Source organism: Nomascus leucogenys, chromosome 23 (assembly GCF_006542625.1).
Source record: "Nomascus leucogenys isolate Asia chromosome 23, Asia_NLE_v1, whole genome shotgun sequence".
NCBI lineage: Eukaryota > Metazoa > Chordata > Mammalia > Primates > Hylobatidae > Nomascus > Nomascus leucogenys.
Window position 1 is genome coordinate 31,775,460 of NC_044403.1, and position 13,602 is coordinate 31,789,061.

The window sequence follows — 13,602 nt, forward strand, 5'->3', positions numbered from 1 at the left end:
TTTCTGAGTTATTTTTTAAAAATCACAGAGTGCTAGCATCAAACATTGTATTTAATTCTCAATCAGCGAATGATTTGCTCAGGTCCACCTTCACTTTTGGTGAAAGGCAGGAACTGGATGCCACCTGACTAACAAAAAGATTTGCTCTCCAATCCTTAGAGACCATTAGATCCAATATTCAAATTATCCCTTTGTTTGATATCCCAGAGGTTTTTTTTCCAAGACGGAGTCTCACTGTGTCGCCCAGGCTGGAGTGCAGCGGCACGATCTTGGCTCACTGCAACCTCTGCCTCCCAGGTTCAAGTGATTCTCCTGCCTCAGTCTCCTGAGTAGCTGGGATTATAGGCGCATGCCACCACACCCGGCTAATTTTTGTATTTTTAGTAAAGATGGGGTTTCACCATGTTGACCAGGCTGGTCTTGAACTCCTGACCTCAAGTGATCCACCTCCCTCAACCTCTCAAAGGGCTGGGATTACAGCATGAGCCACCATGCCCGGCCTGGCCATCCCAGAGGTTTTTTACCTTAGGGTAATGCACGCTGATAGGATTTGGGGTGGGTTTCTAACGTGCCCTTTGTGTGCTGGGAAGTTGGGAAGGGAGGATCGTCTTGACACCTTGACCACAGGCACATGTTCAGGCAGACCAGGTCTAGGAAGCAGCATTGGCAACGGATTCTCTCCCAGCCTTCTGCCCGTGCCCCTGTAGCAAGGCTGCCACATGGGAGATTCCTGCTTCGAACTCTGCTGCTTGAGGAACGGGGAAGTTGTGGCGCACCTGCCGCTCTCGTGTTTGAGTTTGAACTCCTTTTCTGCCCCCAGGATGGTTCATATCATGAAGATGTTGGTTATGGTGTTAGTGAGGGCCTCAAGTCCAAGGCTTTATCTTTGGAGAAGGCAAGGAAGGAGGCGGTGACAGACGGGCTGAAGCGAGCCCTCAGGTGAGTGCAAGGCTGGAAGTCTAACCTGTGTCATTTCAGCTCTTGCTTCAGAGCAGGTTTCAATTTTTTTTGGAAGAGGTAATACATCCACATGGTTCAAAAATCTAAGCAGCATGGAAGATAAGTCTCACCCCTGCCCTGGTTCCTGTCTGCCCTGTTTTCCCACTTCTGTTAGTATGTTTTCGATGTTTCTGTTTCAGGCTTCCCTTGCTGGGAATAAGTGGTAGAATCCTGTATTCTCTCTTCTCCGCGCACTCAGTAATGTGTGCTGGAGGCCTTGCCACTCCTACTGCGAGTGCACAGACAGCACCCTCATCTCCGTGCTCCTCAGCAGTCCTCCGCTACGCACAGGTAGCACAGTTAACGTAGTTACACAGTCACGCGGATGTCCGTGTTAGTCCATTTACGTTGCTATGCAGGAAGACCAGAGGCTGGGGAATTTATAAATAAAGGAGGTTTGATTGGCTTATGATTCTGTGGACTGTACTGGAAGTCTGGTGCCAGCATCCACTGCTGGTGAGGCCTCAGGAAGCTTCTAATCATGGCAGAAGGCGAAGAGGGAACGTGGAGAGAGAGAGAGGGAGCAAGAGAGAGAGGGAGGGGGCCCCAGGCCTATTTATTTATTTTACTGTTGTTTTTCATTTTTTGAGACAGGATCTTGCTCTGTTGCACAGGCTGGGGTGCAGTGGTGCCGTCATCGCCAATGCAGCCTTGAACCCCTGGGCTTAAGTGATCTTCCCGCCTCAGCCTCCCGAGTAGCTGGGGTCACAGGCACATGACACCACCCCCCAGTTAATTTAAAAAAAAATTTTTTTTGGAGAGACAGGGTCTCCCTTTGTTGCCCAAACTCCTGGGTTCAAGTCATCCTCCTGCCTCAGCCTCCCAAAGTGCCGGGATCACAGGCATGAGCCATCATGCCCAGCCCCACACTCAAAACCACCAGATCTCTCATGAGCTGAGTGAGAACTCACTCAACACCAAGGGGATGGCACTAAGCTGTTTATGAGGAATCCAGCCCCAGGATCCAGTACCTCCCGCCAGGCCACACCCCCGGCGTTGGAGGCCACATTTCAGCATGAAATTTGGAGAGATAAACATCCAAACCATATCCGTGTCTTTGAGAATTGAAGTGAATTGAACCAGAAAAGCCTATGAGTTCTGTGGGGGAGCCCATAGATCCCAAGTTAAGAACTCTGGTCATGGGAGGTTGTCCCCAAGTGTGTGTTGCCTACTCCTGCTGGGAAATTGGAGCAGCCTTTGGGGGAAAAAAAAAGAAAAACTCTCTGCAGTTTGTTCTCCATGTCAGGAGGTGGCTGGTGGGTTTTGTGAATGGCACCTTAATCTTTTCATACTCATCGTCTCTGTGAGGTCAGGGATTTGTGTCTTGTTCTCACTGCAGTATTCTCAGAAACGAACACAGTGCAGGAACATGCTAGATGCTTATGAGACATCGATGGGGAATGCAGGTTAGGGTCCATTCCCTCTGCTGCGCCTGAGAAGCAACCTGTACAAAAGTTGTAACTCTATCCTCTGATATTCATGTGTAACAATTCTTAACCCTGTTTCACTTTTTTTTCTCTTGCCCTTAGGAGTTTTGGGAACGCACTTGGAAACTGTATTCTGGACAAAGACTACCTGAGGTCACTAAATAAGCTTCCACGCCAGGTATATTAGACATGGATGAGTGGAGTGAAGATAATGCGGCAAACTCTTCTGTGTCATGGTTGGAGTATTTGGAGGATGCAAAGAGAAAAAGTGAGGACTCAGCTATTTAGAGGGTTGGGAATGTTTATTTCAGATTTCGAATGTCAGAGATAGCAGGAACTAATCACAAGATTTTACTTTTTTTTTAAAGTCACATCATTTGGGCGGTGGCTCATGCCTGTAATCCCAGCACTTTGGGAGGCCGAGGCGGGCGGATCACGAGGTCAGGAGTTCAAGACCATCCTGGCTAACACGGTGAAACCCCATCTCTACTAAAAATACAAAAATTAGCCGGGCGTGTGGCCAGGTGACTGTAGTCCCAGCTACTCAGGAGGCTGAGACAGGAGAATGGCGTGAATCCAGGAGGCAGAGCTTGCAGTGAGCCGAGTTCGTGCCACCGCACTCCAGCCTGGGCGACAGAGCGAGACTCCCTCCCCCAAAAAAAAAAAAGCCACATCATTTGACAGGAACGTGAGGTCTAGAGGATTTGTGTTACGTGTAGGTAGAGAACTGTGGTTGGGGGTAGTCTATGAAGCCTCAAAGTGAGCACACAGCCCTCTGCAGCACCACTGTCCTTCCCAGACACTCCCAGCCTCACTGTTGAGCCTTCTTTCTTTTCCTTAGTTCTGGTGTCATTAAGATTTAGATGTCCATTATTTCTGTCAATACCTATAATGTGATCTGAGCATTTGCCTTTGGAGAATGGGGTCTGTGGCTGGGCAGCCCTGGAGTCACACCTGACTTGCCATGAGTGGCTTCTGGAGTGTTCCTCCTGCCTCATCTGCTCCCCGAGGACCCTGCCGTGTCGCTCCCCAGGGCAGCAATTCCCATCCTGTGCCTGACAGATTCTTGTCCTCGTGGAGCCCCACAAGGTATGTGTCACTGGGCATCTGTACAAACTCCTTTAAAAAAATCATTTTTAAACATTATTGGATTCAGTTGGCTAATATTTTGTTAGACATTTTTTTTTCTTTTTGAGATGGAGTCTCGCTGTCACCCAGGCTGAAGTGCAGTGGTGCGATCTTGGCTCACTGCAACCTCCACCTCCTGGGTTCCAGCAACACTCCTGCCTCAGCCTCCTCAGTAGTTGGGATTACAGGTGTGCACCACCACGCCTGGCTAATTTTTGTATTTTTTTTTTTTTTTTTTTTGAGACGGAGTCTCGCTCTGTTGCCCAGGCTGCAGTGCGGTGGCGCAATCTCGGCTCACTGTAAGCTCCGCTTCCCGGGTTCGCGCCATTCTCCTGCCTCAGCCTCTCCGAGTAGCTGGGACTACAGGCGCCCGCCACCACGCCCGGCTAATTTTTTGTATTTTTAGTAGAGACAGGGTTTCACCGTGGTCTCGATCTCCTGACCTCGTGATCCACCCGCCTCGGCCTCCCAAAGTGCTGGGATTACAAGCGTGAGCCACCGCGCCCGGCCTAATTTTTGTATTTTTTTAGTAGAGACGGGGTTTCACCGTCTTGGTCAGGCTGGTCCCGAATTCCTGACCTCATGATTCGCCCGCCTCAGCCTCCCAAAGTGCTGGGATTACAGGTGTGAGCCCCCGCGCCCGGCCTTTGTTAGGCATTTTTGCATCTATGTTTATGAGAGATATTAGTCAAGTTTTCTTTTTCTTTTTTTTTTTTTTTTTTTTTTTGAGATAGTCTTGCTCTGTCGCCCAGGCTGGAGTGCAGTAGTGCGATCTCGGCTCACTGCAACCTCCGCCTCCTGGGTTCACGCCATTCTCCTGCCTCAGCCTCCCAAGTCGCTGGGACTACAGGTGCCAGTCACCATGCCCAGCTAATTTTTTTATTTTTAGTAGATGGGGTTTCGCCCTGTTGGCTAGGCTGGTCTTGAACTCCTGACCTCAAATGATCCGCCTGCCTCGGCCTCCCAAAGTTCTGGGATGACGGGTGTGAGCCACCACACCTGGCCTTTTCTTTTTTTAAATTGTAGTAAAACACATCACATTTTAACTACTTTTAGTGTGTAGTTGAGTAGTGTTAAGTGTATTCACATTGTTGTGAAATTGATCTATAGAACAGAGACCCTGTACCTGTGAAACAAGACCTCCACATTTCCCCTTTCCTAGGCCCTTGTAACTACTTCCACTTTCTTTCTTTTTCTTTCCTTTTTTTAAAGTTTATTTTATGAAAGATGAGGTCTTGCTCTGTCACCCAGGCTGGAATGCAGGAGTGCAATCATAATTCACTGCATCCTTGAACTCCTGGGCCCAGGGGATCCTCCTGGATCCTCCTGCCTCAGCCTCTCAAGTGGCTAGAACTACAGGTATGTGCCAGCACACTTAGCTAATTTATTTTTTAAACAATTATTATTTTTTTTTTTGTAGAGACAGTTTCTCAGGGCTGGTCATGAACTACTGGGCTCAGTGATCCTCCTGCCTCAGCCTCCCAAAGCGCTGGGATTACAGCAGGGGCCACTGCACTGGGACCCAGCTAATCAACTTTTTTTTTTTTAGAGATGAGTTCTTGCTGTGTTGCCGAGGCTGGTCTTGATTTTTTTTTCTTTTTTAAAAAATTAGGTTGGGCGCTGTGGTTCCTGCCTGTAATCCTAGCACTTTGGGAGGCCGAGGTGGTTAGATCGCTTGAGCCTAGGAGTTTGAGACCACCCTGGCCAACATGGTGAAACCCTGTGTCTACTAAAAAATACAAAAATTAGCTGGGCATGGTGGTCAGCCTGCCTGTAATCCCAGCGCTTCTGGAGGCTGAGGCGTGAGAATCGCTTGAACCTGGGAGGTGGAGGCTGCAGTGAGCCAAGATCGCACCACTGCACTCCAGCCTGGGAGACAGAGTGAGATTCTGTCTCAAAATAATAATAATAAAATAAAAATAAAATACTTTTTTTTGTGTGGACATGGGGTTTTGCTGTTGCCCAGGCTAGTCTCAAACTCCTGGCTACAAGCAATCCTCCCACTCAGCCTCCTTAAGTGCTGAGATTGTAGGTGTGTCTACTTTCTGTTTCTATGAATTTGTCGACTCTGGATACCTCATATAAATGGAATCACATAATTTTTGTTTTTTTGTGACTGGCTTATTTCACTTAGCATTAATGCCCTTAAGATTCATCCATGTAGTGTGTATCAGAATTCCCTCCTTTCTGTGGCTGAATATTCCATTGTATATATAGACCACATTTTGTTTATGCATTCATTTGTTGATGGGCATTTGGGTTGCTTTCAACCTCTTGGCTATTTTGAATAATGCTGCTGTGAACGAGGGTGTGTAACTCTCTTTGAGATCCCGTTTTCAATTCTTTCAGACATTCTGAAGGGGATTGCTGGGTCATATGGTAATCCTATTTTTAATTTTTCAAGGAGCTGCCATGCTGATTTTCATAGCAGTTGCCCCATTTTACAATTCCACCAACAGTGCACATGAGTTCAGATTTTTCTAAATCCTAACCAGCACTTGTTATTTTCTGAGTTTTTGGGTTTTTTTTTTTTTTTTTAGCCAACCTAATGGGTGTGATATTTTATTGTGGTTAGGATTTGCATACCCCCTGATGATTAGTAATGTTGACCATATTTTCTTTTTTGAGATAGAGTCTCACTCTGTTACCCAGGCTGGAGTGCAGTGGCACAATGTTGGTTCACTGCAACCTCCGCCTCTGGGTTCAAACAGTTCTCCTGTCTCAGCCTCCCAAGTAGCTGGGACTATAGGCGCCTGCCACCATGCCCAGCTAATTTTTGTATTTTTAGTAGAGACAGGGTTTCACCATGTTGGTCAGGCTGGTCTCGAACTCCTGACCTCAGGTGATCCGCCCACCTTGTCCTCCCAAAGTGCTGGGATTACAGGTGTGAGCCCCCGCACCCGGCCAAGCATATTTTCATATGCTTATTGGCCATCTGCTTATCGTCTTTGGAGAAATGTCTATTCAAGTCCTTTGTCATTTTATTTTGTTTTATTATTTTAATTTAATTTCTTTTATTCATCTCATCTCATCTCATTTCATGACAAGGTCTCACCCTGTCACCCAGGCTGGAATGCAGTGGTCTGATCATGGCCTGGCTCACTGCAGCCTCGACATCCTGGGCTTGAGTGATCCTCCCACCCAGGCTGGAGGGCAGTCGTGTGATCTCAGCTCACTGCAGCCTCTATACCCCGGACTCAAATGATCCTCCTGCCTTAGCCTCCCAAGTAGCTGGGACTACAGGCATTTGCCACCTTGCCAGGCTAATTTTTTTATTTTTTGTACAGAATACAAAAAATTTTACCATGTTGCCCAGGCTGGTCTCAAACTCCTGGCCTCAAGTGATCCACCTGCCTTGGCCTCCCAAAATGCTGGGATAACAGGTGTGAGCAACCACATGTGGCCCAACTCCTATTTTTATTGAGCTTTTTCGTATTGTTTTTGTATTCTGTGTTTCACTTATGTTTGCTCTCATCCTTTTAGAATTTCCTTTCTTCTAGCTTTGGGTGTAACTTTTTTTTTCCAGTTCTTTGAGGTATAACATAGATTTGAGATCTTTTTTTTTAAATGTGTGCGTAACTTCCCTCTTGAGACTTCTTTCACTGCACCCCAGAGGTGTGGTAGTTGTGTCGTAGTGTTCATTCGTCTCAGGGAATTCTTCTAAGTCTCCTTGTTACATTTCCTTTGACTTTAAGAGTGTGGTGTTTAATTTCTACTGATTTGTGGATTTTCCAGTTTTCTTTTTGCTGTTGATTTCTAGTTTCATTCCATTGTGATTGAAAAGATATTTTATATGATTTCAATCTTGAATTTGTTAGGACTTGTTTTGTGGCCTAACATGTGGTCTGTCTTGGAGAATGTTCCATGTGTACTTGAGAAGAATGCATTTTCTGCTGTTGGTGGGTGGAATGTTATGTATATGACTGTTAGGTCCAGTTGGCCTATAGTATTGTTCAAATACTCTATCGCCTTATTCATCTTTTGTTTGGTTGTTTTATCTATTATTGAAAGTTGAGTAGTGAAGTCTCCTACTATTATTGTGTTGCTTTTATTTCACCTTACAATCCTCTCAAAGTTTGCTTCATATATTTAGGACCTCTGGTGTTTGGTGCATAAATATTTATAATTGTTATATCTTCTTGGTGAATTGACATTCTTTTTTTTGTTTGTTTTTTTGAGACGGAGTCTTGCTCTGTCACCCAGGCTGGAGCGCAGTGGCGTGATCTCGGCTCACTGCAAGCTCCACCTCCCGGGTTCACGCCATTCTCCTGCCTCAGCCTCCCGAGTAGCTGGGACTACAGGCGCCTGCCACCACACCCGGCTATTTTTTTTGTATTTTTAGTAGAGACGGGGTTTCACCATGTTATCCAGGATGGTCTCGATCTCCTGACCTTGTGATCCGCCTGCCTCGGCCTCCCAAAGTGCTGGGATTACAGGCGTGAGCCACCGCGCCCGGCCAACATTCTTTTTTTTGAGACAGAGTCTAACTCTGTCGTCCAGGCTGGAGTGCAGTGGCACCATCTCGGCTCACTGCAAGCTCTGCCTCCTGGGTTCACACCATTCTCCTGCCTCTGCCTCCTGAGTAGCTGGGACTACAGGCACCCGCCACCAAGCCCAGCTAATTTTTTGTATTTTTAGTAGAGACGGGGTTTCACCGTGTTAGCCAGGATGGTCTTGATCTGCTGACCTCGTGATCTGCCCACCTCGGCCTCCCAAAGTGCTGGGATTATAGGTGTGAGCCACTGCGCCCGGCTGACATTCTTATCATTATATAATACCCTTGTCTCCTATAACAATTTTTTTTTTTTTTTTTGAGACGGAGTCTTGTTCTGCTGCTCAGGCTAGAGTGCAGTGGTGCAATCTTGGCTCACTGCATCCTTTGCCTCCCGGGTTCAAGCAATTCTTCTGCCTCAGCCTTCTGAGTAGCTGGAACTACAGGTGTGTGCCACCACGCCCAGCTAATTTTTTGTATTTTGTAGAGATGGGGTTTCATCATGTTGGTCAGGCTGATCTCGAACTCCTAACCTCAGGTGATCCGCCCACCTCGGCCTCCCAAGGTGTTGGGATCACAGGCGTGAGCCACCACGCCCAGCCCGCTTTTTTTTTTTTTTTTTTGGACAGAGTCTTGCTCTGTCGTCCACGCTGGAGTGCAGTGGCGCTATCTTGGCTCACTGCAACCTCTGCCTCCCAGGTTCAAGCGATTTTCGTGCCTCAGCCTCCTGAGTAGCTGGGACTACAGGCACCCGCCACCACACCCAACTAATGTTTTGTATTTTTAGTAGAGTGGGGTTTTGCTGTGTTTCCCAGGCTGGTCTCAAACTCCTGGGCTCAAGTGATCAATCCACCTGCCTTGGCCTCCCAAGGTGTGAGCCACTGAGCCTGGTGTGAGCTACATTACAGGTGTGAGCCACTGAGCCTGGCCCCAAATTTCTCCTTTTTTTTTTTTGTTGAGACAGAGTTTCACTCTTGTCACCGAGGCTGGAGTGCAATGTTGTGATCATTGCAACCTCTGCCTTGTGGGTTCAAGTGATTCTCCAGCCTCAGCTTCCCAAGTAAGTGGGATTATAGGCACCCGCCACCATGCCCGGCTAATTTTTGTATTTTTAGTAGAAACAGGGTTTTGCCATGTTGGCCAGGGTGATCTCGAACTCCTGACCTCAAGTGAGCCACCTGCCTCAGTCTCCCAAAGTGCTGGGATTACAGGCACGAGCTACCATTTCATAAGTGAGCACAGCTATTCACCTCCCAGATCGGGAATCAGAGCTTTACCAGCAGCCCAGAAGCCCCATTTTGCCCTCTTCCAGTCACTGCCTTGCTTTCCTTTTTTCAAAAGTAACTACTGTCCTGTCTTCTATTCTGACTTCCATGGATTATTTTTTCCTGTTTTTGAACTTTATATATGTAAAGTTCACAAATGGAATTGTACTGTAAGTGGAATCGTACAGTTCATATTTTAAGAAAATTGACCGAAGTATTAAAAAGAACATATAGACATGTAGACAAGTGCACGTATCATCCATGCTCAGCTTGATGAATTTTCAAATCAAACACATCCACATAGCCAACATCTGAATCAAGACATTACCAGTACCTAGAAGGCCCAGCTGTGTTCCTTGCAGTCATTGCCATCCCCTGCCCTCCTTCCCACTCTGAGCAAACCACTTTTAACAACACAGATTGGCCAGGTGTGGTGGCTCACTCCTGTAATCCCACCAGTTTGAGAGGCTGAGGAAGAAGGATTGCTTGAGCCCAGGAGTTGGAGACCAGCCAGGACAACATAGTGGGACCCTGTCTCTACGAAATAAAAATAAAAATTAGCTGGGCCTGGTGGTGGTGCCTGTAGTCCCAGCTGCTTGGGAGGCTGAGCTGGGAGAATCATTTGAGCCCAGGAGGCCCAGCTGCAGTGAGCGGTGATTATGCCACTGCACTCCAGCCTGGGCTACAGAGCCAGACCCTCTCTCAAAAACAAAACAAAACGAAAACAAAGAAAGCCACCAATTTGTTTTTATTGTGATGTACTTTTTTGGAATCCCGCAGTTTGAACTCTTTGTATCTTACTTGAATTCAGCATGGTGGTGAGATTCATTCACCGTGCAAGCAGCAGTTTCATTGCTGTATAATGCATGAGTATGTGGCAATTTATTTTTCTAGTCTTTTCCTAGTAGACATTTTGGTTTTTGTAGCTTGTGGCTGTTTTCATGAGAGCCGCTGTTAGCATTCTTTTGCTGTACACTCGGACTCATTTTTGTTGGGAATTATTGGGTGAGAAGATAGGTACATGTTTAGTTTTAGTAGGTTCTTCCTGTTTTCCTGTATGGTTGTATTAATTCACGCCCCACGTGGCATTGTGTAAGTTCCAATTGTTCCATATCTTCGACAGCACTTGGTATTGCCAGTCTTTCATATTTTTCAAAGCTCATTTCTTTTTTTTGAGACACAGTCTTGCTCTGTCGCCCGGGCTGGAGTGCGGTGGTGCGATCTCCGCCCACTGCAACCTCCGCCTCCCAGGTTTAAGTGATTCTCCTGCCTCAGCCTCCTGAGTAGCTGGGATTATTGGTGTGTGCCACCATGCCCAGCTAAGTTTTTTTTTTTTTTTGTATTTTTAGTAGAGACAGACTGTTACTCAGGAGTTCCTTCGATATTTTTTTGTATTTTTGCCATGTTGGCCAGGCTGGTCTTGAACTCCTGGACTCAAGTGATCTGCCTTGGCTTGCCAAAGTGCTGGGGTTACAGGCATGAGCCAACGTGCCTGGCCAAAGCTCATTTCTTTTTAAACTACTCATTTATCTTTCAATGTAGATATGAAATCTGCACTATAATTTTCATTTTCAGGTCAAAATCTTAATCATTTTAATCCCTCATTAAATTAATCATCTTAATCCCTCATATTCAAACAATTATTCCATCAGCATCAGTTTTATGAATTGAGAGATGTTTCCCCAAGTAAAAATGTTCTGGATTTCTGTAGGAATCCGTGTAGAAATGAAATCATTTGCCCTGTGCCACGCAGCACGGGACTGTCCCTTCTCATGTTGATGAGATGCACAACAGCCCCGTACTGGAAGAGTCCTTGCAGCCTTGGCTGGCAGCCGGCGTCCGTGCCTCCCGTGTTCCTCCCTCTGTCGTTTGAAGGGTTCTTCGTGATGCCACAGCGTGCCCGAGGCTCCCTCAGTGACGAGTGCGATTTGCAGGGGTGGCCCTGGCAGAAAGGGTTGAGAAGGTGCAGACCTCCACAGAGACTGTGCGCTCATTTCCATGGAAAAAGGACAAGGAGGCAGCAAAGACAGACCCAGCTGCCCAGGAAAGATTCAAATTTGATTTTACAGAACATCTGCCCTAAGTCAAAACCAAAGAAGGATTCCTTTTTATCAAAACTTCACTAACAGAACATGAAATTGTCTGGCTCCTCCTCCTCATAGTTACAGGACCTAGAAGGCGTGATGGATGGAGGATGTCAAATGCGATTTTGCAGGAATCTAAATCTGTGAGTCAGGGAGAAGAAGCGGAGGGCAAGAGCCCATTGAAGGAATTTGTTTTTCTCCTCTCTTTCTTTCCTTACTAGTTGCCTCTTGAAGTGGATTTAACTAAAGCGAAGAGACAAGATTTTGAACCGTCTGTGGAAGAGGCAAGATATAACAGCTGCCGACCGAACACTGCCCTGGGACACCCACAGCTACAGGAGGTGACCTCCCCTTCCAGACCAAGCCATGTTGTGATACAGGCGGACAAGGACTGCAGCTCCCGGTATGCGGCCCAAGTCCCCTTCCTCTGCTGCCCCTTCCTGTGTCACTGGGGCTGCCTCCACGTCCTCCTTCAGAGCCAGCTGTGTGCTGGCTGCGTGTGCTCCCAGCAGCCACGGCTGTGGCTCGGGAGTCCCCCCTCACCGTTGTCCTCTCATGCAGAAGCCTGACCTCATCCGCCGTGGAGAGCGAGGCCACCTACCAGCGGAAGCTCCGGCAAAAGCAGCTGCAGCAGCAGTTCCGGGAGCGGATGGAGAAGCAGCAGGTTCCCGTCTCCACGCCGTCCTCTGAGAAGAGTGAGGGGTGTGAGGGGTGGGAGCGGAGCCCTGGGAGGTTCTGTGGGAGGAAGTCTAGGCAGGTTCGCCTGATTCTGCCGGTAACCCTGGGCTGGCTCCAAACCAGGCCTCGCTGGGACTTTTCTCAAGCTACACGCAGGAGAGATGAGCCCAGGAAATTCAGATATTTAACTCTGCTGTACATTTTCCCGTTTCTAAAGACAATGATTTTTTTTCCCCATGGAACTAAGTGGGCCTTAATAAAATCTTCTAGAATTAGAAATTTCAGGGTAAAGAACTTTTTTTTTGCTTCAAATACTTTGGCCATCTCTACATTAGAAAGCCTTGGCCAGGCACGGTGGCTCACGTCCGTAATCCCAGCACTTTGGGAGGCCAAGGTGGGCACATCACTTGAGGTCAGGAGTTTGAGACCAGCCTGGCCATCATGGCGAAACCGCCTCTCTACCAAAAATACATAAAAATTAGCCAGGTGTGGTGGCGTGTGCCTGTGGTCCCCCCTACTCGGGAGGCTGAGGCAGGAGAATTGCTTGAATCCAGAAGGCAGAGGTTGCAGTGAGCCGAGATCGTGCCACTGCACTCCAGCCTGGGCAACAGAGTGAGACCATGTCTCAAAAAAAAAAAAAAAGCCTTGTGTTTCTGAGATATCTTCGAATACAAGGCAAAATTGGGATTGAGAATAACGGGAACTTTTGGCAGATTATTTATCAACTTTAGTTCATTTCAGAGTCCAGATTCAGTGGGAATAGTGATACAGACGCCTTCTTCTCTTTCTTCTCTGTCTCCCCACCTGTTCTCTCCTGCCCATCCAGGGGTAGGTAGTCCGTACTCAGAGAGTGGAAAGATCCATCCAGCTTGTGCTCAGTTTTTCCCTACAAATTGTGAAGAAGATTCACAGAGGACTTGCTTCATGCTTGGTTCATTCATGTGCCCCTCAGCACCACAGGCTGAAATTAACATAAAAACCAAAACAGAACCACTTCCTGTCCTGTGGATATCCTTACTGTTGAGTTACTGTAGGTGTTTAGCTTCTCAACCATTGCAGAAGCTCCCGGGTAGACTGTGGAGGAAGCTGCCCTCCAGGCCTTCCCTGCCCCTTGACAGACAACCTGAGCCATTGTTATTTTAATCCATTTCACACATCAGATTTTGGCTGAAGATTTTGTTTGCTGGTTTGTTTTCAGACAGGGTCTTGCTCTGTCACCCAGCCTGGAGTGCAGTGGCGGGATCAGGGTTCACTGCAGCTTTGACCTTCCTGAGCTCAAGTGATCCTCCTTCCTCAGCCTCCTGAGTAGCTGGGACTACAAGTGCATGCTCCCACACCCGCTTATATTTTATTTTTTTGTAGAGGTGGCGTTTCGAACTCCTGGTTTCAAGCGATCCTCCCACCTTGGCCTCCCCAAGTGCTGGGGTTACAGGTGTGAGCCACTGTGCCTGGTCATATTTTAGTTTAAGATTTTGTTTGAGTAAGGGTTATGGCTGTAACAAGCAAGCCAGACACTGGATTAGATGGCC

The 13,602-nt window shown here is 47.3% G+C and overlaps 1 protein-coding gene across 5 annotated transcripts in view; it reads left to right on the plus strand.

The window, feature by feature from the left end:
- Positions 1-13,602, plus strand: part of RAD52 (RAD52 homolog, DNA repair protein) — an 80,904-nt gene that overhangs the window by 65,247 nt on the left and 2,055 nt on the right. For 4 of the 5 annotated variants that reach the window (XR_004028249.1, XM_030804355.1, XM_030804354.1 and 1 more), the window contains 4 exons: positions 821-939; positions 2,529-2,604; positions 11,617-11,798; positions 11,957-12,090. Coding sequence is in view for 4 of the 5 variants with exons in the window: in XM_030804355.1 (XP_030660215.1) it covers positions 821-939; positions 2,529-2,604; positions 11,617-11,798; positions 11,957-12,090 (511 nt within the window). In the remaining variant the exon portion in view is untranslated. Of the gene's footprint in view, positions 1-820; positions 940-1,139; positions 1,291-2,528; positions 2,605-11,616; positions 11,799-11,956; positions 12,091-13,602 lie in introns of those variants that run through there. The other variant, XM_030804356.1, reaches the window with a different exon arrangement.